The 27,275-nt window shown below is 44.6% G+C and overlaps 1 protein-coding gene across 4 annotated transcripts in view; it reads left to right on the top strand.

Annotated features, from left to right (window-relative positions):
• Positions 1-27,275, top strand: part of KLF8 (Kruppel like factor 8) — a 305,491-nt gene that overhangs the window by 263,782 nt on the left and 14,434 nt on the right. For all 4 annotated transcript variants that reach the window (XM_029607457.1, XM_029607458.1, XM_029607459.1 and 1 more), the window contains 2 exons: positions 21,689-21,791; positions 22,444-22,580. In XM_029607457.1, coding sequence (XP_029463317.1) covers positions 21,689-21,791; positions 22,444-22,580 — 240 coding nt within the window. The remainder of the gene's footprint in view (positions 1-21,688; positions 21,792-22,443; positions 22,581-27,275) is intronic.

Below are 27,275 nucleotides of genomic sequence, written 5' to 3'. Positions count from 1 at the left end.
CCAATGTCAGGAAGTATTTCTTCACGGAGAGGGTGGTGGATGCCTGGAATGCCCCTTCCGAAGGAAGTGGTGAAGACCAGAACTGTGAAGGACTTCAAAGGGGCGTGGGATAAACACTGTGGATCCATAAAATCAAGAGGCCGTCAATAAAGAGTGGGTGGCTCGCCAGAATGACGGCTACTGCCTGGAGATAATACCCTTATTCAATAAACATACACATGGTTACTGTGACTCCAACATCACTCTAAGCTACAACAGCAAGAGGAAATGTGGAAAAAAAGGATTCGCACTCACAAAGTGGGGAGTAGCTGGCTTGTTACGGCGGTTACTACCCCAAACCAAATAAGCCTGATACTTCACTTTCAATACATATCCAGCATAGCTCTCTGCTTCAACGGCAGGGGAGAAGAAAAACTGATACTTCACGCATAGCTCTCTGCTTCAACGGCAGGGGAGAAGAAAAACTGATACTTCACGCATATCCAGCATAGCTCTCTGCTTCAACGGCAGGGGAGAAGAAAAAAGGATTCGCACTCACAAAGCGGGGAGTAGCTGGCTTGTTACGGCGGTTACTACCCCAAACCAAATAAGCCTGATACTTCACTTTCAATGCATATCCTGCTTCAACCGCAGGGGAGAAGAAAAACTGATACTTCACGCATATCCAGCATAGCTCTCTACTTCAACGGCAGGGGAGAAGAAAAACTGATACTACACGCATATCCAGCATAGCTCCCTGCTTCAACGGCAGGGGAGAAGAAAAACAACCAATAAGGGCTGAATAACACAGTCTGGGTAAAACAAATAAACATGGGTGTAGCTTGCTTATTGCGGCGGTTACTACCCCTACTACCCCTAACTAATCAAGCTTGATATTTTACATGGTTGCAGCTCCATCACTGCTCTCTACATTAATGGTGGGGGTGGAAGGGAAATAGAACCAAAGAGCTAAGAGAAACAGATAAGTATGAGAAAAAAATGTGAAGCTTGCTGGGCAGACTGGATGGGCCGTTTGGTCTTCTTCTGCCGTCATTTCTATGTTTCTATGTTTCTATGTTTCTATAAGTACCCAAGGGATATTAAAGCACATAAAATTTGTCTTAATATCCCTCCCCTAATCTGTACCTTTGAATAAAGTTAGCCCGGAGTTCTCTCGGCAGCTCCTTGTTTGGCTTTGCTTCATGCAAAAGAGTTCGATTTTTCATGTAGGAATTTCACAACAGCTCAGCTAGTGCGATTGGACACAGATGGGGTCTATTTAACTTGTTATGGACCTTGTTAAGGCACGTTTTGGAACTGGAGCTAATTTGGATTTGCTATTACAAAGGATGTGAACTCATGCAATCAAGACTGTGGGTTTTTTATTTTTATAGAAGTATTCCAAAAGTAATTTTCTGTAATTGTTTTTTCAGAACAAAAAGTGTAGAGCATATTGTGTAGATCAGTGAAATTAACTCCTACTTTAATGCATTTAGGTTTTTATTTTTTAGACATAATGTGAAAAATGTACAGGAGTGTGAAGACTGTTACAGGGCACTACATGCACGTTATGTTCAGAAAATAAGATTTATGCACCTAAGTTGTAGGTGCAAAAGAGGACATGTTCTGTGTGAGCTACTTTTTAGGGGCCCAGTTTTTATGCACAAACATCATGTTCTCTCCATGATGTAATAAGGTAAAATAATTTTTAAATTACTACCTGTAAACCAGATTAGTTCCCAGTGGGCAAGGGTCCACATTATTAAAACCACCATCTCAGGTAGCTCTATTTGGGCATCCTTGTTGGAAGTCTCTCTGCTGAGATTTCCTAAGAATTGAGGAAGACCTACCCATGGCTTTCATCTTCTGGGCACTTTGGCAGAGACTTGTAGGGGTAGCAGGCCCTTCTACCTGGATACGACTTGTATTATGGATAAGTGAAGGGCTTCAGTTTGCTATGCTATCAGTGTGGCACCTTGTAACGAGACTAAATTTTATTAGCCAAAGAAAAGGATAAAAATCATATGTACCTGCTGTGCGAATCGTAATCTTTCTGCAAAACCATTTCTGCAAAGCCACTGTTCTTTGAGGAAAGATCAAGAAGCACTCACTCTCACAATGTAAAACAACTCAAAAACGTGAGAAGGTAACATGTAACAGCAACCACCACCTTTTGCATGTGTTTCTCAATAGGGGGTGTGTCCTATTGATACCTGACAACATTCAAGTCCATCAGCTTACTAAACGGAATCATACTAAGGAGCTCCATTCCTCAGAATCTAAGATTATATTCATAAGCCAATTCAAACTGAGAGGCGTCATGTCATTTATAAATTCTATAGAATGACAAATGCACAGAAGTTGAGGATCTTATATCTAGTACAGAACATGTGACTGTATCCTGTTTCTACTGGTTCACTGCCCTGCTTGTAGTAGCATCTTATGAATAATCAGCAAGCTCTCCAAGCTTGGTTTCCAGAATATGTCTAACTCTTTGGTTTACACTTCCTGGATTATTACCTAGAATCTGTTTGGCACGCAGATAGTACTATGGAAAAAAATGGGGTTATACACAGCTATCAAGTGCCCAACTTAACATGGTCCTGTGCTAGTATCATTAATACTTGTATGGATTCTACTCCGCCTTGCATGGCAGTTTGTTCAAAAACTAAATCTATGCCAATGTCTGCTGACCAGAAAAGGGCTTCTGTAGAAAGGTTTTTACTAATGTTAGTGGGGGGAAAAAAGCAAAGATGGCTAGCGAGTGTTGCAGTGATGGAATACACATTAGCTGTGGGTCTGCCTTTCTGAAAGTTCAGAATTGGTAGGGCTTTCTCGTTTCTTTCAACAGGTACCAGAAGCTCCCAACGGCTGAAGGGTGGGTGGGAAACACTGTTCTGTTGTAATAGTCTTCATACTCCTGTACATTTTTCACATACTGTCTTAAAAAATGCAAATCAAAATGCATTAAAGTAGGCATTAATTTCACTGACCTATACAATATGCTTTACACTTTTGTTGTGGAAGTACGATGTCCTGATCCACAGTGAAGAACCAATTCCATATGAATGATGGATGTCTGCAGATTGACTCCATCAGGAAACAGGTAGCAGGCCTCATAGAAGAGGTGGCGAGACTGAGAAGTATGTGGGAAAATGAGGACTACATTGATGAATTTCTTATCGAGTTGTCAAAGATGGAAGACTTGGAGGGAAAAGTGAACCTGGACCATAAGTTGATAGCTGGACCCATATTACTACAGCCATTAGACCTTATATCCTCACCAATTTCCCTGAAGATGAAGAACTGGTATTCAGCTCTGGAAGCAGAAGAGGATGAGAGAGAAACAAAACTTGCCAACCCTCAAAGCTGGGGAATCGACAACCATTATGCCTAGGATGCAGAAATTAGTGGTTGTTGGTGACTTGCTTCTGAGGGGCATGGAGACCTCCATCTGCTGAGCAGACGTGTTGTCCCAGGAAGTGTGCTGTCTGCTGGTTGCCAAATCCAAAACATTAGAGAGATTACCAAAAAATCCTCACGCCTACTGACTACTATCCGATGCTGCTCATCAATGCTGGTATGAATGACACTGCTAGGTATCGCACAGATCATATCAAAAGTGGTTTCATGGTTCTGGGAAAGAAAGTAAAGCAAATAGGTATACAGGTGGTATTTTCTTCCATCCTCCCAGTCAAGGGTAAAAGCCCAGGCAGGGAAGCTCACATTCTGGAGATGAATGGCTTCATAGATGGTGTTGAAAATGTTTTCGGCTTCCTGGCCCATAGGATGGTGTTTCAAGGACTGTTGAGAAGAGATGGGGTGAGATGTTGAAGAAGAGACCCAGTCTCTTCCAATACAGATTGGCAAATCTACCAATTAGAATTTTAAAGTAGGATCATCAGAGATGGGTGAATAGAACACTAAGGTAAGTAAAATATTAAATATTTGAATAGAAATGGGGGGAAAATGTACAACATTTTGGAAAGCGGTTTACACTAATGCTCATAATAGTGAAAATAAAGTCCCGGATCTAGAGGCAGAATGCTCCACTCTCCTGCGGTGATACCTAAAGGTCCCTCCCCCAGTTCAGAATTCCTGAGGCGATTTCCATGGTCCCTCAGAGGTCTGCCTTGGTCCAGTAGATGGGTTTCCCCGCATGGTCTTAGCTGCTAGTTCAGCTGAAAGGCAGTGGGTGCAGGAGGCTAAGCGTAGCGGTGACAGCAGATACCCTCTCACCCCACAGCAGGAGACTGTCTCTGTACTCAGCCAGTAAGCACTGAGCTCAGGTAAGGTTTAAAAAAAAAAAAAAAGAGAAAGTTTTACCTGAATCAGAGACAGAGGGGTTTCAGGACTTCCTCCAGTCTCTTTCCTTGGCACGCCGTGCCAACATTCGTTCCTGCTCCCATTGGCGTTAGGGAACTGGGCAGCCTGGCGGGTTGAGCGGCCCCCAGTGGGCTAGGCTCCGCACATAGGATTTTTTCTTGCATGCTGCATGGAAGGACATGGCAGCCATTTTTGTGCGCTCTTATGCTTGTTCTGCTGCCCTCTATAGGCCGTCAGTGTGCGCAGTGTGTCTGCTCTGTGTACACATTGGGGCGGATTTTAAGAGCCCTGCTCCGTAAATCCGCCTGGATTTATGCAAGCAGGGCCCTACGCGCCGGTGCGCCGATGTTCAATAGTCCTACCGGCGCGCGCAGAGCCCCGGGACTCGCGTAAGTCCCGGGGTTTTTCTCGGGGGCGGGGCCGATCGGCGCGGCGTTTCGGGGGCGTGGTTTCGGCCCGGGGGCGTGGCAGCGCCCTCCGGAACTGCCCCCAGGTCGCGTCTCGGCGCGCTAGTGGCCCGCTGGCACGCGGGGATTTACTTCTCCCTCCGGGAGGCGTAAATCCCCCAACAAAGGTAGGGGGGGTCTAGATAGGGCCGGGGGGTGGGTTAGATAGGGGAAGGTGAGGGGAGGGCGAAAGGGAATTCCCTCCGAGGCCGCTCCGATTTCGGAGCGGCCTCGGAGGGAACGGAGGTAGGCTGCGCGGCTCGGCACGCGCCGGCTACACGAAATCGGCAGCCTTGCGCGCGCCGATCCAGGATTTTAGCGGATACGCTAAACGGGAGAGGAGAAGCACAAGACTTTTTTGATTATGTTAATGATAGGAGGACGGGCCGCATGGCATGACTTAGGAGGTGAAGGGGTGCAATATGTAGAAGCTGATGAGGAATAAGTGAAATTGCTTAACGGATAGTTCTATTTGATGTTTACTGTGGGAGGGCTGGTGGTATACTGCAGGGATCTGTCCTTGGACTGGTTCTTTTCAACATTTTCTTGAGCGGAAGGATTGTCAGGAATGGTTTGTCTTTTTGCTGATGGACACCAAAATCTGCAACAGGGTAGACAGTCAAGAAGGTGTGGAAAATATGAGGAATCTAGAGAGAGCTTGAGAAGTGGTCTAGGATCTAGCAGCTAAGATTTAATATGAAAAATAGTTATGCATGTAGGATGAAAAAACCCATGGTAGAGGTACAATATAGGGGGTGAAATTCTAAGTATGAAAGAAGAGAGGGATTTGGGGTGATTATATTTGATGGTTAAGCTGGCCAAACAAGTGGATAAGGCAACAGCAAAAGCCAGAAGAATGCTTGGCTGCATAGTGAGAGGAATGGTTAACAGAAAAAGAGAGGTGATATTGCTTCTGTGTAGGTCCCTGGTGAGACCTCATTTGGAATATTGTGTAGAATTCTGTAAACCACAGCTCCAAAAGGATATAAACATGTATATCCTAGAGGAGAGACAAGATAGGGGAGATATGATAGAGACATTTAAATAACTTCAAGGTTTCCATGCATAGGAGGTGAGCCTTTTTCAACAGAAAGGAGGCTCTAGAATGAGGGATCATGGGATGAGGTGAAAGGGGTAGTCCATTTTGGGTATCCTGAAAATCTAACCAGCTCTGGGTCCCCAAGGACAGGTTTGGGAACCATGCACTAGAAAAAAGATGGTGGCAATGGTTCTTTGCAAGTTTTGAGTGAGACCTCACCTGTAGCATTGTGATCTATTCTGAAGATCATACCTCTAAAAGGATATAGAGTAGAGGCAGTCCAGAGAAAGGCTAACAGAACAGTGCGGAGGCAGCACCAAAAGCCTTGTGAGAAGAGACTTAAAGCACTAAATATGTATGTCCCAGGGGAGAGGAGAAATATGATAGAGATAACATACTTTTGCTATACTGGGTCAGTCCAAAGGTCCATCAAGCCCAGTATCCTGCTTCTAACAATGGCGAATCCAGGTCTCAAATACTTGGTAGGATCCCAAAAGGACAATAGATTCCAAGATGTTTATCCCAAGTATAAGCAGTGGATTTCCTTATGTTCACCTTTAATAATGGTTTATGGACTTTTCTTCCAGAAACTTCACAAAATCTTTTTTTTTAAACCCAGCTACACCAACAGCTTTCACCACATCCTCCAGCAATGAATTCCAGAGTTTAATTATGTGTTGAGTAAAAAAAACATTTTCTTCTGTTTGTCTTAAATGTATCTCCTAGTAACTTAATTGAATGTCTCCTAATATTTGTACTTTTTGAAAGAGTAAACAACTGATTCATGTTTACCCATTCCACTCATTTTATAGACCTCTATCATATCTCCCCTCAGCGATCTCTTCTCCAAGCTGAAGAGTCCTAACCTCTTTAGCCTTTTCTCATAGGGGAATCATTCCATCCCCTTTAACATTTGGTTGCCCTTCTCTGTACCTTTTCTAATTCTGCTATATCTTTTTGAGATGTAGTGACCAGAACTGCACAAAATACTCAAGATGAGGTCACACCATGGAGCGATACAGAGGCATTATGATATTCTCTGTTCTATTCTCCATTCCTTTCCTAATAATCCCTAGCATTCTATTATGCAGGAAGTGAACCTTTTTTTTTAGTGGAAAGGAAGCTGTAAAAAAAAAAAAGAGGTCATAAGATGAGGCTTCAAAGGGGTAGAAAATGTTTTCTTTGTGGAAAGGGTGGTGGATGCATGACCTGGCTTTCCAGGGAAGGTGGTGGAGGCAAAGACTAACAATTCAAGAAAGCCCGGGGCAAACAGTGGCAAAGAAGTGAAGCAAATGCTAAGAGACTGACTAGGGTCTGAGGCATTGCGACAGAAAGGAAACTGGGCAGACTGGGTGGTCCTCATCTGCTGTTGTAATCTAAGTTTCTGTGTTTCAAATACTTGGCTAAACGTAGTAAACTTAAGTAAAATCACAAATATCATCATAATTTTCAAAGGAGGGCAAGGGGGTTCAGTCCCCAAACTATATCGTGCAGTTCTGTTTGTTCAGCTTCATCTCCTATAGCTTTCATCATGCAGTATGGTGAAAATAGACTTCTGCAGAAGCAGGAAGACCAAGGTTTTTGATGAGAACAGTGTCATCCTGTTTATAAATGAGGGGGTTTGCACTGGTTAGAGACGGGCGAAGAGAGGGAGCATTCTTCTGGTGTCTAACTGACTGAGCTCGGAGAACAGCTTTGTTACTAAAATGTAAAGGCGGAGAATAAAATAAGTCAACAGTAGGAAATACCAGGGACGATGAATGATGCTAGATTGTACGCATCCTCCATTATCTGACAGTTGCCAAGGTTATAAAGTTGGGGAAAAATCCCACACTGTGCAGGAACCAAGTGAGTAACGCAGAGAATAAATGGTGTGAGATTTGTAGTATGAAAGTTTTTTGTTTTTTTGATACATGAAAGAACCTCCATGCCAACATTACTAACATCAGTGCAGGCTCTCAGCTTCCTTATTTTTCTCTTCCATGTGGAAATTGTGTAGGAGGGCTTGATAACATTTAAGGATTGACATTAGATAGCAATTGTGTTTACAGCTACAGCTGAGCCAAATGATTTAGATGGTGTCGATTTTTTACAAAATGCTGCAGTGCAGAGGTCAAAGAGCCCACAGGATAGCAGAGACTAGGTCAGCACAGCCCAGAGAGAGGGGGAGGCATTCGGGACCAAAATGTGAATTCTGCATTTTTCCTCTTGCTACACCAAACACCTATCTCAGTTATAACAATCCAGGGATGATGGAGCTGGGCTATCAGCACTTGAAATTACCTCTTCAAAGTTAGCTAAACTAAAGTTTTCAACCGAAGGGAGATGAAATCCCACCAATATTGGTACCATGACCCTGAGTTCCAGTAGATTTTGTATTTTGCATAGGTTTGGAAAAGTGTACTCCTTTTTGGAGTACATAGAAGTTTCAAATGTATTTTTTGTACTATGCCTGCTCCTTTCTCTACCTTGCTGTTTTAGTAGGCAGATGAATAGACAGCTACATGGACCAGTAATAAGTTCTGTGACTTACACACAACCACTGTAGGCAACCAATAGGCTGCCATGTTCAAGTACTGAGCCCTGGGTCTGTGAGTGTTGCACCCTATCTCTTTGGAGGAAGGATAAAGTCTTGTAGGTGACTTGGAATACCAGGGGTACATTTTTGGTTATCAAAAAAGTGAATGATGCTTAAAAGCAGAGTCCATACAACAATAAATACAAGAAGTTCCAACCAGAACTAGTGGAGTCTTTTTTTTTTCTGGGACGTATGTGTAGATCTGAGACAAAAGACATCAACCCATCCCTATCGGAACCTTCATGTCCCCCTGAGATCTCCTGAGAATTTTATGTGGATAGGACACCAAACACAAAAGTGCTTGGGATAGACCTCCGCCTCTTCTTTCCCTTCAGAAAGTTTATCGGCTGTTAGATATGAAATCATATTGCCTTCATTTATAGATAATTAGACCTGATTAGGTTCATCCTGTAGAAAAGTTTAGTGTAAGTAAAGGTTCTCCATTAAGCAGGGTTGAATTGGCCATGACATCCAATGGCGACAAGCTGTCCCTTCTCTCTTAGCTCATGGAGCTTTTGCTCTACTGACATGCAAGAATTGTCTCATGAGCTCCCTCGTTCTTTTTTCATCTGAACATCAGCATGGACCTGTACCCTTTCTCATGGTTTTCTCTTGATTAATTTCTTGATGTAGTCATTCTTTTAAAGTTTTTCTTGTGCTATGTTGCCTTGCTGCCTTTGCATCCCCCCAAACAGCAATTTTAAGTGCTATATAAAAAAAAAAAAAAAGACAAAACTAGGTCTGTATTTGTGAAAGGAAAATGTCAATTACAGATGAGCATGACATCTGTTACCTCAGTCTAGGACCCCAAACCATGACCAGGCAAATTGCTACCATTGTGGTCTAATGTCTCCACGCTCCCAAAAGGCCAAGGCATGGAAAGGAGAGGATCTTTGTGAGTTTCCGAAGAGGCGCAGCTGGTCCTCCTCCCAGAGTGGAGCCTGATCTTACTCCCTGGGTACAGAGTTGAGCAGGAGCTCCTTGGGAAAGACTCCCTCCTCGCTGGAGCAGGCTGGATGCTCAAGGAGAGCAAATAAGAGAGCGCAAACCTTGGACCCTTTTAAAAAGAAGCATCACTCTGAACTGGAGGTGCAACTGGTGCCAAAAAAGCATCAAGTCTTGGTGCCGTCAATTCAGCCAATGTACCATTCATTGGCATATTGAGCCCTGGCACTATTGATTTATTGAACCCTGGAGCACTCAATGCATCAAGCCTAGATATCTTTAGTGCTTCCTCCCTTAATGTCTCATGCATCAGAGCAAGCTACTACATCATTGACTCAACTGTCCACTATATCAGTTTCTTCCATGCATTTGGGAACTTGGTCAGGGGCAGAAGGGGGAATACACTTCACTTACCCCCCCATCCGCTACCAATTTCTAGAGCATTGACTCCAAGGTTACTGAATCAAGGCCTGCATTCAGACATGCCAGAACCCATTTGCAACTTGTTGCTCTTACATAAGAACATAAGAAATTGCTATACTGGGTCAGACCAAGGGTCCATCAAGCCCAGCATCCTGTTTCCAACAGAGGCCAAACCAGGTCACAAGTACCTGGCAAGTACCCAAACACCAAGAAGATCCATGCTACTGATGCAATTAATAGCAGTGGCTATTCCCTAAGAAAACTTGATTAATAGCAGTTAATGGACTTCTCCAAGAACTTATCCAAACCTTTTATAAACTCAGCTACACTAACAGCACTAGCCACATCCTCTGGCAACAAATTCCAGAGCTTTATTGTGCATTGAGTTAGTTTCTAACCAGCCCCTGGTCACATTTGACAAAGTCAAGAGGATGTGCAAGAATATTTCTTATTGGTTTTTAAACAAGATGTTCCACGTCCAACACCTGGCCAGAGGCACATCTGCCAATAGATCAAGTGGCATAGCTGGAGAAGATTTTTTTTTTTTTTTAAGTCCTTAATATTCTCCTGCAGCGGAATCCAGCCAGAGTATGAGCACCAGAGATGCACCCCTCTGAGTCAGCAAGGGTCCCCTCCTCAGTCACTTACTTCATTGTTGTAGACCTGGATATTAGTGTTTGTTCCCCTCTAGGATCTGAGGAGGTTGTGAGGGGAATACCCACTGACCGCTTACCTGAGCCTCCAGAGAACTTGTTTTACCCCAGATTTCTGGACAAGTTGGGAAACGTGCTTAGACATTTTCAAAAGGACAAAGATCCTTGCACAGAATTCTTTGGTCTTTTCCAGATCCTCTATACACCGGCAGAACCAGCAGTCACTATTTATGCCATCCTGCAAGACTTATAAATGAGAATGTGGGAGAATCAGATTTTCTGTGCTGCAGAAGCTAGGAAATTAGACCTCAAATAGTCCAGGTTATGGAGTAATCCAATTGCCTCAACAATCAGTTGTAGTGGAGTCTGCTGTAAAGAGAGCAACAAAAACAAGAATATTTGCAAACAAAACCAGCAAAAGACACCAGGCTCCTAGGCAACCTTACATGGTTCAATACTTACATGACCACATTCAAAAATTGAAAGCCTTCTTCCTCCAGGGGATAGTGGTTCTGCATATCTGTAGCTGCTCCTAGATATGGAAGAATGTAATCACCATCTTATTCATTTGGTTTATGTGGCCCACTCCTCATCAGCTTCCATCAGAGCACGCCAAATGGCTTGACTGAGAGCCAGCAGTTTGAGATGTCCACGATAAGTTAGCAGATGTCTGGGAGCTGCTTATTATGATTAAACTTTATATTCCGCCTGTAAAATAAATTAACCAAGTAGTTCACAAATTAAAACATGCATAATAAAAGACAAAAACTAAGAATACTATCTGTACACGCTGTGAAACATTTCTAAGTAAGACAAATTTACAGAACACAGTACAATAATACAATAAATGATTCTGGTCTGAAACAAAGCCATCTCCAAGATGTTAACATTCAAAGGCTTATGTGAATAGCCAAGATCTTACTACTTTTTTAAATTTCAATTATTCCACTTCGGCTCCAATGTCCTTAGATGGCTAAATTCCAAAGAAGGTGTGTGGGAGGGGGGAGGTGGGAGACAGCTTTCTGAGAAGAACGCAGAGTGCGAGAAGGAGAATATGGGATCAGAAGCTTAGCAAGATAGAGGGAACTCAGAATGAATAGCATGGAAATTCAGAGAATTTTGAATTTGATTTGATGCAATACAGGTAGCCAATAGAGAGACTAAAACTGAGGTGACTTGGTTTGACCTATATAAGCCATGAATAATCTTTGCTGCTATGTTTTGAACAACTTAAAGTTGCTTAAGTTGATGCCGTGGTAAACAGAGAAGTAGTGAGTTACAATAATCCAGTCTGGAAATAATCACGTGTGATCAATTTAAGATCATGAGTCTAGTAATGGGCAGAGTCCGCAGATATAACAGAGAAAATAAAATGATTTCATGTCTTTGGAGACGAGCTTAGAGAAGTGGTTGTTTCAATACTGTCTACCTATATGAAAGTAATACAATAAGATCTTTTGTAACTTTAACTTTAAACCCTAAAAAGGCTGAAATCATTTGGCTGAGTAGAAACTCATCGATAATTAAACCACCTGCCCTTAACCTGGGTAATTTTCAGTTTCCTAGTGTGTAGACAGATGGACTTAGACCAGTGGGTTTATGCTCCCCTGCCAGCAGATGGAGACGGAACAAGCTGACGTCACAGTATATATAACCCTGCAGTGGCCCCAGCCTGCCAGAATTCTCAGTCTCCAGCAGATGGTGGACGTACATCTCCCTATAGGGATTGCTTTGAGTTTTTGAAAGAAATTTGAAATTACAAATTCAGGAAAAGAATGCTCCGCTCTCCTGCGGTGATACCTAAAGGTCCCTCCCCCAGTTGAGAATTCCTGAGGCGATTTCCATGGTCCCTCAGAGGTCTGCCTTGGTACAGTAGCTGGGTTTCCCCGCATGGTCTTAGCTGCTAGTTCAGCTGAAAGGCAGGAGGCTAAGCATAGCGGTGACAGCAGATACCCTCTCCCCCCACAGCAGGAGAGGGGGGAGAGGGTATCTGTACTCAGCCAGTAAGCACTGAGCTCAGATAAGGTTTAAAAAAAAAAAAAAGAGAAAGTTTTACCTGAATCAGAGACAGAGGGGTTTCAGGACTTCCTCCAGTCTCTTTCCTTGGCACGCCGTGCCGACATTTCGTTCCTGCTCCCATTGGCGTTAGGGAACTGGGCAGCCTGGCGGGTTGAGCGGCCCCCAGTGGGCTAGGCTCCGCACATAGGATTTTTTCTTGCATGCTGCATGGAAGGACATGGCAGCCATTTTTGTGCGCTCTTATGCTTGTTCTGCTGCCCTCTATAGGCCGTCGGTGTGCGCAGTGTGTCCGCTCTGTGTACACGTTGTGCGCTTGGGTTTTGGGCGTGCTTTTTATGCACACAAACCTTTTACGTGCTTGGCGCACAGGCTGTGCGTGTGCCTTGCCACGCTTCCTTCTAGGCACTTATTTTTAGGCACATTTCATTTTTGAGCGTGAGCTGTTCTGACGCACATTTACCACAGCGATGGCACTGGTAAGCAAGAAGCCTAAGCGTCTTCCTGTTTGTGTTGCCTGTCATATTAGGGCTTCTCAGCCTGACCTGTTTTCTAACTTGTGTCGGCGCTACTCAGACGCTAAGGGAGAGTTGTCCTCCTCAGATTTTGCTAAGCCTGGCTCTTCTCATTCTGATGATGGGTTGGTCACGGCCTTGACGGGAGTGGATGCCAGATCTTGGTCTCCCTTGATTGGTTCCTCCGCTGGAGAGGGCAGTTCTGTGGGACCAACTCCAGTTCCTTCTGGGCTTGGTCTGGACCTGGTTGCTTTTTCTTGGGTGGAATCTTTTCAAGGCTGGATACTTCCGTAGAAGGAGGAGTTAACAAGCTATAAATGATCACCCCGCCAGGGAGCAAAGTAGCACTGTGTATGGATCTTACTAAGTAGTAGCAATCTGTTAGTGCTCTGCTCTTCCAGAGGGAAGGAGTAGCAACTGTTATGCCTTGTTCCTGTAGAAGATGAACCAGCAACCTGTATGATTCCCATGGGGAGATAGCTATCTGATATGGATCAGCTTCCGCAGAGAGAGAAGTGATGGTCTGATGTGGGTTGGCTCCCACAGAGTGGTAGATGTTGATACCGCTCTTATTAGTGTAGGAATAACACTTAGTAGAAATAGTGAATCCCTGGGCCGATGGCAGTTGTCAGCGCCCTCAAGTGGAGATCCTGAGAGGGACCACCGGCTAGGCTGGAATATTGAGACAAACACAGATAGTTCTTTATTAGACTGGAAGTAGAACCACCAGAGGTGGCAGTAGTGAGCTGATATGCCCGGCAGGGCTGAAGTCCCTCTGATACTGGAACCACGATCTCTGAGTTGTTGAACTGTAAGGAGTGATTATAGGTAGTGAGTAGACAGGGTATGCTGGGTGTAACCAATGATAGATGATACACTCACAATAGTAGATCCCTGTAGTGACTTCTATATGCAACAGAGTCTTCAGTATTCAGGAACAGGAGCCGCAGGCGAGTACTGGTTCTTGTAAGCAGTCTGAAATAGAACTCACAATAACTGTGTATGGGATGGCTTCTGGAATAGAAGAGAGGCTAGGAGAGATCTAGGAACATAGGCCCTCATGGAGCGAGTGCCGGTTCCCATCTGTTAATCTGTAATAATAATCCATAAGATATAGGTATGCGATATCTACTTAGGAAGAAGAGAGCATGAGAGAGGAATTAGAAACATGGGCCCTCGTGGAGTGAGTACCGATTCCTATCCGTAATCTGCAATGGTAACTCACGATCTCCGTACCTGCGATAACATCTTAGACTGAAGGGAGCCTTAGCGATGAGGAACAATGGCCCTCGTGGAGCGAGTACTGGTTCCTGTCTGTAATAGGACTCACTGTGTTCACGTCTGCAATTGCCTCCAGGCTGTAGGAGTCTTCTGAGTCTTCAGGAACGTAGGCCCTCGAGGAGCGAGTACCAGATCCTATCTGAAATCAAGAATAGAGAGAGTGGAGACCCCGAGGAGCGGGTACTCCTGGTAAGTTTGAAAAGGCCGAGCAGTAGAGAAGAATTCCCCTTGCTGACTCGGAGCGTAGTTGCAAGTAGCGTGGACTGCCGAAGCAAGTCCACGCTACTTGCTTCGGCAGTCCACGTAGCGTGGACTGCTTCGGCAGGAACACGGCATCAGAATCTTCTATTAACGTTAATATCTATTAACATTAATATTAATTAAATATTAATATTAGATATGAATTAGATATTAATCTATTAACATTAGATTAATTAGATATTAATCTATTAACATTAATAATAGATATTAATCTATTAATGTCTACTATGTTTAAACTGTCGTATATCCAGAGACTCCCCTTCCAGAAATTCCAGCGGCACCAAGTTCCACCTCTGCTTCAGCAGCAACTTCTGGCTCTGAGTTGGCAGCATGAACGACATCATCCGAAAACGACATAATAGATCCAGCCTAAACCTGGACCAAGTTTTGACCTGCTTCCAAACCTGGCACTCATCCTTTCCAGTAGTGGAGAGAATTTCTGTATCTGGAGGAATGGCACAAGATTATCAAAGACCGCTGGGTTTTCAAGATTGTAGAGTCTGGTTGCTGCTTGCATTTCTCCCAACTTCCCATGCTTCTTCATTGCTCTGCCTTCAATCTGGATCAGTCTCACTCAGCACAGCACCTGGAGTTGGAGACTCTTCTCTCAGCGGGCACTACAACCAGTCCCACCTGGACAACATGGCCTGGAGTCCTTCTCCCACTATTTCCTTATTCCCAAGAAAACTGGGGGACTGAGATCTATCCTGGATTTAAAAAGTATGAGCAAGAATCTACTCCAGGAGTAATTCAAAATGAGCTCCCTCCGCATGTTTCTTCCCTGCATCCAGGCAGGGGCATGGATGTGTGCCATGGATCTGAAGAGCACCTACGCTCACATACCCATTCATCCTTTCCATTGGCACTTTCTGCATTTTGTGATGGAATCCTCTCACTATCAGCACAGAGTACTCTTTTGGCCTCTCAGTAGCTCCAAGTATCTTTACCAAGTACCTAGCTGTACTAGCAGCACAATTTCATCATCAGAGCATCTGTGCTCCCCTTAACTGGACTACTGGCTAGCGACTGCAACTTCCCAAGAGGGAAGGCTGATTTCCCTACAGAAGTTCGTTCAACTCCTACAGTCATTGGGGTTCCTAGTAAATTTAAAAAATTCAACCCTAATTCTGTCTCAGAAATCAAATTCATTAGAACGAGAAAAAGTGTTTTTTTCCAACAGATCAAGTGAACAGTCTCCAGTTCTTTATCTTTTGTCTAATCCAACAGCCAAGAAAATACTGGTTGTTTCAGGCCATATGGTGGTGGCAGTTAATGTAGTATCTCTAACCCGCCTCCGCATATGTCTCCTACAGTGGGGCCTTTGCTCTCAATGGGATGTGATAACTCGGCCCTTGACTACCTCAGATAATGTCTTGCAGGAAATGTAGCAAGAGTTTAAATGGTGTCTAGACCCCTGTATCCTTCAAGACGGGGCTCCCCTCAATCTACTTCCTCAGGTGACATTTAGCAATAGATGCTGCCACCAGGGGGATGGGGAGTTCATGTGGGTCCCTTCCACACTCAAGGGATTTGGTCATTAGCAGAAAGACAGTTTGAGACCAATCTTCTAGAACTGCAAGCATTCAGATATTTCCTAACTATTTTCATACATCTCCACAAGAGGAAGGGCATTCTCATTCATAGCAACAATAAAGTTGCCATGTTTTTGTTAACAAAACAAGGAGTCATGGTCATGGTCTCGCTGCCAAGAGACAATAAAGATATGGGAATGGGCGTACAATTATCAATTATGATTCTATTAAGGCTCATCAAGTGAGACCCGAGGATATATGATTGGCTCATCCCAAGGTAGTTCATTTTGCAGATATTTGCAAAACTGCAACTTGGTCGTCAGTGCACACTTTCATGTTGATTTCTGTTTGGATAATATATCAAAAAGTGACAGTAAATTTTGACAAATAGTTTTGTGTAGCCTGTTCACCCAGTAGTATACTCTTCACAGTGGGTCCAAGTTGCTTATTCATTAAATGCTCCTTTGCAGCCCACATGTCATGGCTAATTCAGCCCTGCTTGTTGCTGGAGAGAACAAGTTTGCTTACCATAAAAGGTGTTCTCCATAAACAGCAAGATGAACTAGCTATGCTAGATACCTGCCCACCTCCCTGGAGAAGTGACTAACAAATTTTAGCTCTAAAATCGACTGATGCACTTATGAGGCAATGCCTGCGAGGGATATCCTGCACATGCTCAGTGGAGCAAAAGCTTTATGAGCTGAGAGAGAAGGATTTGTTCAGCACCATCTGATGATGCCACCCATGTGTCATGGCTAATTTGTCCTGCTGTATCTGGAGAACACTGTTTATGGTGAGCAAACTTGCTTTTGTATTACAACATTTAAAAAAAAAAAAGCAAAAAAGCATGTAGATGCAGTGCAATGCAATTACAGCATTGCAGTTGTGCAGGATTGCTAAGTCTGTGGGGGAGGGGAACAGGGATGAAATCATCACATGCAAATGTTTTCCTACCATCAATCTACCTTTAAAAAAAAAAAAAAAAAAGAGAGGGAGAATCTGCTCTTTTCCTGTGTCTTCCATTTCCCTTGCATGTCTCAGCTATTCTTCCTCTCTACCCCCATCTCTCTCCCTATATGTCTTTGCACTTCTTCCCCTCCCTTAAGGCTTAAATATCATATTGCCAGCTTTCATACTGCAGGTGGTTTAGAAATTGTGCCAGAAGCTGGCCTAACCACACACAAAAAAAGACAGATTGGCTAAATACCAACCAGTTAACTTAGAATCACAGGAATGCAAAAATGGCCCTTCATGGTTATACATAGTAACATAGTTATGGTGGCAGAAAAAGCCAACCAGTCTGCCCAGCAAGCTTATGCAGTATCTGCTACACTGTGCAGGTTACCCCCATGCTTATCAGTTTCCCAGACCATAAGTCAGGACCCTCATTGGATGCTGTTTGATTCTAATTCCCTTAACTAACCCTTGCCGTGGAAGCAGAGAACAATGTTGGAGCTGCATCAGAAGTATCAGGCTTAGCGATTTAAGGGTAGTAAAAGCCACATGAGCAAGGTACCCCCATGTTTATTTGTTCCACAAACCATAAAAGTCGGGGGCCTTAATTGGTTGCTGTCTGAATCCAATTTCCCTTTTCCCACTGCCGTTGAAGCAGAGAGCAATGATGGAGCTGCATTAACAGGAACAAGGGTTATTGGTTAAGGGTAGCAACCGTCACACCAGCAAGTTACCCCCATGCGCTCCTTCCTTTATTTCCATCTTCTAGCCTTTAGGGATCCACAGTGTTTATCCCATGCCCCTTTGAATTCCTTCACTGTTTTCGTCTTCACCACCTCCTCTGGAAGAGCATTCCAGGCATTCACCACCCTCTCCGTGAAGAAATATTTCCTGACATTGGTTCTGAGTCGTCCTCCCTGGAGTTTCATTTCTTGACCCCCTTTCCAGCGGGAAAGATTAGAAGTTCATGCACGATTAAAATGTTTCAGATATCTGAAAGTCTGTGTAATATCTCTCCTGCACTTCCTCCCCTCCAGGGTATGTATGTATGTATGTATTTGTTTGTTTGTAGGTTTTTATATACAGACATATTCAGGTCCTTCAGCCTCTCCTCATAAATCTTCTGGTACAGACCCCACACTATTTTGGTCGCCCTTCTCTGGAAGGCTGCAATCCTTTCATCATGGGGCCGCACTTCTTCAAATTCCTTTTTCCCTGTATCATTGTCTTCAATAAAATAATAGGGTTTAGAATAAACCAATTAAAGTAACTCTTGGTTTCAAAATTCTGGGCCAGTGCTCTATTGAAGAAGCTTTTGAAGTATCTCACCTTGAAAATGGTTTCTTGCTTTCCAAATAAGGTGGACTGTGCAGGGCACCCTTCTCAAGATCAGGCATTGGAAGACACACACTTGGGTCAAAAAACATTTTGTCTGGCTGGTTGGGCAGTAAACTGAGTTTTGAGTGTGCGTGTTTCCTCTCCTGCTTCAGAATGGCCAGTACTGGGCAACGTGAGGGGAAGTTTAACAACATTTCTCTTCAACAGCAGTGTTTGAAGAGAAATGTTCACAGATTAGCTGCAGGCTCATGCATTTGATTGAAGTAGAGCATGGATGTTGTTTTTGGCGGTTCTTGGGGTACTTCTTTATAACTAAGGCCATCCAAGCACCCAAACTATTTGAAAATAAGTAAGTAGAAAGGGAGGCCCGTGTTAACCCACCAAAAAATAAAATGAGTTTAAATACAAAGTAGTTGGGTAGAAATCTTGCCTTTATAAGCTTGGATTTTTAAACATTTGTTGGTCTGAGCATTGAAAAGACCGCTTTTTTACTTTTTCTTGTTTAAAAAGGATTTTGTTGTTGCTTAAATGGCAACTCCAAAATTGTTTCAGTAGTGAGAAAATACAGTTTTAAGTTCCAAGTTTAAACAACACAGACCTGTTACTTCTACAAGGCTGGTTTTAGCAGTTTTTAACACCTAGCGGGAAAAACACGATATCTCTTCTTCGAGTGGGCTGAATCAGGTTCAAATATGGGCAGAGACAGCCATGGGCTGGGAATTCATTATGTCGAAAATGATCTCCAACCTGAACATTTTGAAGAAATTGAGGGGTAGCCCAGTGATTAGAGCAGCAGGCTGCAAACCAGGGAAGCCAAGGTTCAAATCCCAATGCTGCTGCTTCTTACGTTGGGCAAGTCACTTCCCCTATTGCCACAGGTACAAAATTTAGATTGTAAACCTTCTGGGACAGAGAAATACCTAGAATAACTGAATGTAATCCGCTTACAAGTGCCTGAAAGCCGGAATACAAATAAAGTAAATAAATCTCAAGGTCATGTTAAAAAGTGCTGGAAAATTCACACAGATGCCCAACTTTCACTTTCTTGTTTCTCTTGATGGACAATGATGACTTCTAGCACCATTTTTACTCTCGCCCCCCAGCCAGCATGGTCATTCAGACTAAGCAAAGTTAAGCTAGGAAGCCAGCACTGCTGCTGGAGCTTGGCTGCTGGTTGCTGAAACAGTTTATTTGAAGAGGAATTGCACCCCTTTAAGTTCCTACTTCTATGCTATCTTGTGGAAGCTCCATGAAGAAAAGAGAAACTGAATACGAATGCCTGCCTGCTAGTGAATAGTAAAGGTAGCTTCTCCCACAGGAGCTTCCGCAGGCAGGAATTGATGCAGTAAGGTTCAAAGAATCAGGATGAGCGAGCTCTAGTTTTGCACTATTGCATCTGTCAACTTTGTAGCCCTGAAGCACAATCTTTTAGATGTAATGGGAATAGAACCAGGACGGGCTCAGCCTGCCCCTGATGATGTGGTGGAACCTGTTGGGAACTTCTAAATACTTAAAACATCGCTGCATGCCCCCAGTTTCAAAAGTCCTTGACATGTATCAGTGTGATGTCTTCTTGGGGAGGGGGAGGAGTTTTTGATGATGAATGCTACTAATCTGAGAGGATCATTTACTAGGCCACAGTAAGCATTTACCATAGCAATATCCTGCAATATTTTCCACCAAATATTGCATGTATGTTAATGAGCTGCTTTGCATGCTTCAGCTTTGCAAATGCATGCAGAGCAGCTCATCAATATATAATTTTATGTAAATAAAATAACCTGGCTTTCCTCAGAAAACACAAGCCGCGTTATTTTCTGAAAAGTTAATTATAACGCCGCAGTTGTAGCTAACCTTACCCTGGAGCATCGGGATGCTAACATGCATCCTAATGCACCGGGGCTGCTGTTTATAGGCCCCGTCAAGTGTGCGGGATCCTCCTGGGGGGGTCTTGAGAGACCTCCCACTCACTCTTCCTTCTTCCTCTCCCAGGAGCCTCTAGAGGGGGCCCAAAAGTGGAACAAGAGAGGAAAAATAAATGTAAAAAAAAGTCCCGTCCCCCCCCCCCCCCCCCCCCCACCACCACCACCACCATGCCTAGTAATGTAGTAGGGCCCTGGTGGTCTAGTGGTGCCTGGAGCACTAAAGCCAAGATGGCGCCGCCTGGCCTTTGCACCTTCATATGATAGGGTCAAAGGCTGGGCAGCACCATTTTGGAAAAATGACGGAAGCCCTCGCAGTATTTTCCCCACCTCTGCAGGATAGTAAATGACCTCCTAATTTAGTTAGATTCATAATGGCAAGAATGACTGACGGAGTGTTCAAGTATTTCATTACTCCTCAGGAATGAGAGGTCAAGCAGACTGCGGCAGCAGAATATTTATGATTCCAATTGCCAAGTAAAGTGTCTGCGAGCACCTGCTGTATCCCAAGTATTTCAAGGTAGGCAGCAGGCTCATGTCCAGTCCATGTCTGGCGTGTGCATAGGGCACTGGGCTGCAGAGTTCAGAGTGGCTACCTCCATGGCTCAGAAATAAGCCAAACCAAATGTCTCTTCAGTCTTAAGTGTGCTGAATTTTATGTAGATGTCATGATTTTCCGCACAGATGTTTTCTACCGGGCGATGTGTACGCAGATAAGTCCGGTAGGAAGCCTCTGTGCCAAAGTCTCCTACGGAAAACTTTGCAAAAAAGATTACTACACCTTAATATGGTGGTTACCTTTTTTTTTTTTCTCTTGAAAACATGACCTGTAAAGGTGTAGCTTAGTGCTGCGAGCATAGCTCATGAGCTGCTTTACATGAATTTGCATCGCAGCAAATTATTAACTTTTGATTTTACTTAAAAGTTCACAAAGTCCGCCTTGGGCACAGAAGTTGACCATTTGTACATGCAGGGCGGACATTGCGAAATTCTGCCCGCTTCAGTACCTCGTCTGGTAAATATGGCATCCTCCATGCGGCAGTTTGAGAGAAGTCAGGTTGTTTCAACATGGAAGAATGTCCCAATCAGGCCACATCATTTAAGTGCTCGGAAAAAAGGAGGTGACGGGAGACTCGAGAGCAGAACAGGCTTGTGGGGAAATCCCATGACAAGCCCGGTCTCCATGTCTCTGCCAGCACTTGCTCTTTCTTGCTGTCGCTTCTCCTAGCTCGGTTTCTCTGCCTTTCCTTTTTTTTTTGTCATGTTCGCTTTTATCACCGTCTCTGCTGCTTTTTCCCCCTTGCTGTCTCTCTCCCTGCCTTCCCTCCTCTCTCTCTCTGTGTCTCGCTCTCTCTTTTTCTCTCCTTCATTACAGAGCCGAGCTGCCTGAAGTTCTTTTTGTGTTTTGCGGGAGCTTCCTGGTTCCTGGAGGTGCTGTCTTGAGTTCACGTGTGATGTATTTTCATTGCTCTCTTTCCAGTGAAAATCGATCCTAACTCCATGTCTCCAGTGGAGATAAACAGTGACAGCGATGACAGCGTCATAGAGAGCTGCTCCACGTCCTTCTTGGAGGTGCCAAGAGAGTGAGTGTCTGCAGCCATCCCATAGGAGAGCGGATTGGGAGAGGAGGGGGCGAGGGTAGGATAGGAGGGCACAGTTGCTTGCGGGTGAGGGAATAGGGAAGTGGGGCCACCTGTGGGCAGGGGTTGGGGGGAGTAAGGGGATAGAAGGGGGTAGAAGAGTTAGGGGAGCACTTCCCTACTTCCAAGGAATCGGTCATCCATGTAGTAGTGGGTGAGGAAGGAGCAGCTACTGATGATCTCAGTTAATCTCAGCTGTACTATATCTCATACTGTTTTTCATTATGTTCTATTTTGTCATGTCACTTGGTACAAATATGCACCATGCAGTAGCGCCTTATGGCCCCTTTGACCTCCTCTGGCCCTTTCTACTGCATTGCAGTGACGAGCCTTGGCATATGCACCCTGAGTCTGGGCGCTAGGTGTCACTGCTGTGTGATGATCGGGCCTCTCAGCGCTGCCTCTGCAGCATCCCCCCCCCCAGCCCTGCGAAGCTGACGGTGAGCTTGGCGATCAAATCCAGATCTCCCTTCTAGCATACACTCGGCATAGCTACCGAGCCGCTGAGCTGGCTTCCGTCCCCTCCTGACCTATGAGAGCTTTCCCCGTGCGTGATGCCTCCTGATGTGCTGTCTTTTTTTGTGCCGTTCCTCAGGTCAGATCTAATGCGGATGCCGCGGGCCGAGTCTCCTGACACAAAGAAAAGACGCGTCCACCAATGTGATTTTGACGGCTGCAATAAGGTTTACACAAAGAGCTCCCACCTGAAAGCACACAGAAGAATACATACTGGTACGTATGCCTGCAGGATGTGGAAAGTGGGCAGTAGTGTAAACCCTCGTGGTGAGATTTAGGATCAGATATGTACCATATATATGCCCACCTGAGATGTGAGAGAGCAGCAAAAGTACATCTCTGCCCAGACTGTGGAAGGGGGACGCACTGATACGCCCCGGCCTGGACACGAAAGACGGGACCAGTGGCATGCACCCATTTGAGATGTGGAAAGGGTTCAGCAGCATGCACAGATTGGAGACTTGATATAGTCTTACGATTTGTGGTGTATGCTGCTGGTTCTAGCTGGGGGGGATCTTGCTTCCTCCCCAGGGTGGGCATCTTAGGAAGCCCTCCATGGCCTGTGAGGTGATGGGGGAGGATGTTGACTCCCTGAGCTGGTTAGTCTGGTAAGTCATGTTGTGAAAAATGAGACCCTAAGGTCATGAGGGACCCGGCACGAGTTTGCGTGCGGTTGTGAACATTTTCGTGCACGTGGCCTGCGAGCGGTACTACAGGAGAGGTTTCTGAGTGTGTCACTTGAGGTGTGTGGGACTTGTCTATGTGAGATGCAAGCATGAGCATGATTGTGTGTGAGTGACTTGTGTGAACAGGCATGTCCGTGTGAAACATGTGTGCACGTATACATGACACGTGATCCTCGAGTGCATGGAAGCTGGCTCTTGAGTTTTGCTACCAGTGAAGGAAATTCTATCCAGTGAGGCATTTCTGAAACCTTTTAAGATCCTCCAAGCTCTTTACAGTACTTGCCAGTACCTCCTTTAATGTCTCCTTTGGAGAAGAGTGGCAGACTTTGGAATGAAGAGTCAGGCTGGTAGGCGCACTTGTTTTTGTGGGATTGGGGGGAGTTTGCTTAGTGCCACGTTTAAGCCTCTGAGAACACTTGTGCTGTTGAAAACTGCACAGGAAAATAACTTGTCCATTTTGTGGCTTTTTTTTGTGCAGCTGGGCATTTAAGGTTAAACGGTCCTTATTGATTGACACCTGGTATGTTATGCCATGCAACTTTTAATCTTTGTAGAGTGGTAAAAATTGCATGGGCACAATTGCAAAATTGATCGAGCGTGGGGGAATACTCAAAATTGTGTGGTGATTATTTTGTGGGAGACGTCAGAATATTGTAAGCATATTGCATTGAGTTGTAATCTCATATTGCTACTGTAGAAACATCAACACGGTATTTGCTGGGGCAGCAAAAACCCCACAAACCCAATACAAATATTTTGCTTTTTTTAGTGCCTGTTGCCAGAAAATTGGACATTTACCTGTTCTTTGCACAAGTGCACATTACAGGCTGTGCTACTGTCTTTGTCCACCAGATGGCACAGTATATCCTTTCAGTCACAAAGAAGAATCAAACACGGTAACAGAAAACGAATCCAGAAATGTTTCTAGTTGTAATTAGCATAGTTTACCGCCAGATAGCGCCATTGCTCCACACCAAATACTTCTTTAAGAGGATTAAAGATGATAAACAACTTGTAGGTGGTACCTTTTTATTATTGAATTAGATTAATGTATTTTTGACTAGCTTTCAAGATCTGTGTTCCCTTTATTAGGTCAATGCAAGGTGCCGGCTACAATTTGCATGGCCATTACACTACTTTATTCCCTAGGAGGAGAAAGGGATTGTGGGAATTGCCACACAATTTTTCTTAAAAGAACATTTTTCCAGTGCTTAAAGTCACTGTGAAACTGAGAGTCTTGAGGTGTGCGTGCCACAGCCGCTTAGCATGCTAAATGAAATCAGGAGTTTATTCCCTTTTGTTACTGCAGAGTGAAAATGGATACAGCTCAGGTTGTGTTTTCCCAGCTGAGAAATGACTTCATCCAACGGTGAGCTGAGGTCGCCCAGAGCTGGAGCCGAATCTTCCATCCTCAGCTCACGGGATCTCTTGTGCACATAGCCAGGGAATCTTCTTCAGTTTTCTCAGGGGAGTTTAATCCAATTCAGTGTCTGTTGTTAATGACTGTATGACAATCTTCAGCTAAAACTCTGGAAACAAAGCTCGCTTTAATTGTGTGAAACAACAGAAAGCAGGCCCCCACCCAAGACAGCATCTGATATTGGAATGATGACATCCCTGGTTGCTATAGTGGTGCAAAGATATGATGTCATGTACCAGAATACATGATCAAAAAATAACTTTGCCTAATATCTACTTGTAGTAAAGCAAAAAGGTCTTCATAGTTTTGAGGGTGTCATCTTGTAGTTTAGGTTGTAAAAGAAAATATATAATTAAAAGAAAATAAGCACAGACATTTATGGTACATATAAATCAGATGAGGAAGTATAGTATGCTCTGTCTGAGTTGCATTTTGGCTTTACACGTAGATTGAGAGCGAATTTAAAGGCTCAGATTATTTTTTTAGGATACCGCTTCCACAGTGATCTTAAAGCTTTGTGCATGGCCTTCGTCTTAGTATCGCTTCTACTTTCATCTTCCTGTTGCTCCCACAAACCATCCCAAAAGTCAGCTCATGGAGTCAGAAGTGACGTAGCACAGGACAGAGCCGAAAGTCGATCGGCAGCGTATTGTTACTTTCCAAAGCCACCTTCGGAGCAGGCTTCGTGCATTTCCTTGACAGTGTCCCTCGGATCACGCTGTTCAAAAATAAATAAATTAATTTAAAAAAGGGGAAATCCATGTCTAAACCAGCAGGGTGCAAAGTCCGTCTCTGCCTGGGAAATCCAGAACAGCTCATGTTGTAAACAGACGCGTGCTGGGATTAATTGCGCCCCTCACGTAGGCGCGAGGCTGTTCCAGTTCCGCTTCTCTGGATAGCACGCGTTGGCCATGCCGTGCGAATGGGGACAACGGCTGCTGGAACCTGCAGCAAGCCCAGGCGGCTGATTGGCTGATAAGGCCTTTAACAATGCTCTTTGTGTACACGGAGTTGGCAGAGAGCGGGGAGAGAGCTTGGAAGCTGCTTACCTCGCCCACTTCCTCCCTCTCGCTTATCCAGTAACCTAGCAACCTTCCCAGGTTTAGGCACCAAACAGAAGGTTTCTGAGCCCTGAGCTAATGGAAATCTGAGTTCGCCACAGCCATTCCAGTGTCTTGGTTCTTATTGGGGGAGGGGGCGGTGTGCCAGGCTTGGTCCTTTTGCAGGAACATTGCCAGGGGGTGTGCCTGGTAGGGAATTAGGGGAACGCCGCAGTGCCATCTCCTCCCCCCACCTCACCATACCAAGCAGAGCTTCAGTGGGGCCGGGTGGAGAGAGAGGAGGGTTACAGGAAATTGCTGGCAGGCTTAGGGGACGGGAATGGTCCACACGTAAACAGTTATTTTAAAAACTATTTGCCCTTTTGATGAGCACTGCAGAGCCATATCTGGTGTGCAACTTAGGCTCGAAATGGTGTTTCTGAGCCATTACAAATGCACACAATGGGAGATACTGACAACATAGGTAAAGAATGCTTTTAGAGGTAGGGCAGAGCCTGAGATTAAGCATGAGGATAAGTGACTGCTGCACACCTTATATTTCAGTAAATGAGCAGCACTAATTAACAGTACCACAAGGCTATGAAGGGACATTAATGATTCTGCACTTAACCTGTCAAGAATTACCTCTATCCATCCCAGTAGCTGTTTTCAGAGGCCCCGTTCCTTGCATCTCTGCGTAATTCGAGTTGCCCCTTCCTCAGGTAAACTCACCTGTAACCCACCTGGTTTAGATTTTACCATTTCATGGGGCTACCCTGCTAACGCAAAGAGTCTTATTTAATTTTTTGTCTGTGTGTCTTACCTGTCTGTCTTAACTAGATTGTAAGCTCCAAGGAGTAGGTACTGTCCATTTTGTCTCTTTACAGAACTGTGTACATCTGGCATGCAATGTTCAAATGATTAATAATAATTACGATGGGGGGGAAGGTCCTTAGCAGTGTGGAATACTGGCACCTTTTTCCTCCACCTGCCTGATTTACCCTGAGGTCCCTCATATAAAAAAAAAAAATCCTGCATGCGATTACTAGTACCTCCTTTTTTTTTTTCTTTTCTCAGAAAGGTAGCAAAGCTAGCACTAATTAGAATTGTTTGCCTCTGCTTTCTGCTCTCCCTCTTTGCTGCTGCTTTAGTCTCTGCTCCTGCTCTCCCTCCCTGATCCCTTCTGCGCTCTGGTCTGGCGCCTGCTCTGCAGCAGGCTCTTCTATCCTAACAGCTGCTGCTGGATCTGCTGGTCCTCCTTCTGTGCTCCCCTCCTTCCCTTTGCTGCTAGACTCCAACCACCCCACCGCCTCTCCTCCTATTGTTGCTGCTCTTTGCCTTCCTTCCCATGCTGACTCTTGCTGTTCTCTGCCTTATTTTTCTTTGTGGGGGTCATGACCTTTGCTCTCTCTCTCTTTCCCCTCTTACTGTCTGCTTTCCCTTAGTGCTTGTTCACTCTGTCGCTGTTCTCTCCAGTTTCCTCCTCCTGTTTGCTGCTGTCATTTTTTCTCCTCCCCCCTCCCCCGCACTTTGCTGCACTTCTCCACATTCTCCCTCCTGTGCTGCCACTTTCTCTCTCTGTCTGCCCTTCATCTCTCTCCATTCTTCCTCTGCTGGCTGAACGCTGCTGTTTGAGATACTGTGGCTGTCTCTAGATGATGATCGCATTGATAGAGCCAGAGGCATGCAAGCCATGTGGGAGTGTGCAGGTGTTCGGTGGGAGGGTTGCGTTCTAATATGATTCACTTCCTGTGGGCCTCATAAC

The sequence above is a fragment of the Rhinatrema bivittatum genome, chromosome 6, assembly GCF_901001135.1.
Source record: "Rhinatrema bivittatum chromosome 6, aRhiBiv1.1, whole genome shotgun sequence".
Classification (NCBI taxonomy): Eukaryota; Metazoa; Chordata; class Amphibia; order Gymnophiona; family Rhinatrematidae; genus Rhinatrema; species Rhinatrema bivittatum.
This window is presented reverse-complemented; position numbering and strand designations above follow the sequence as displayed.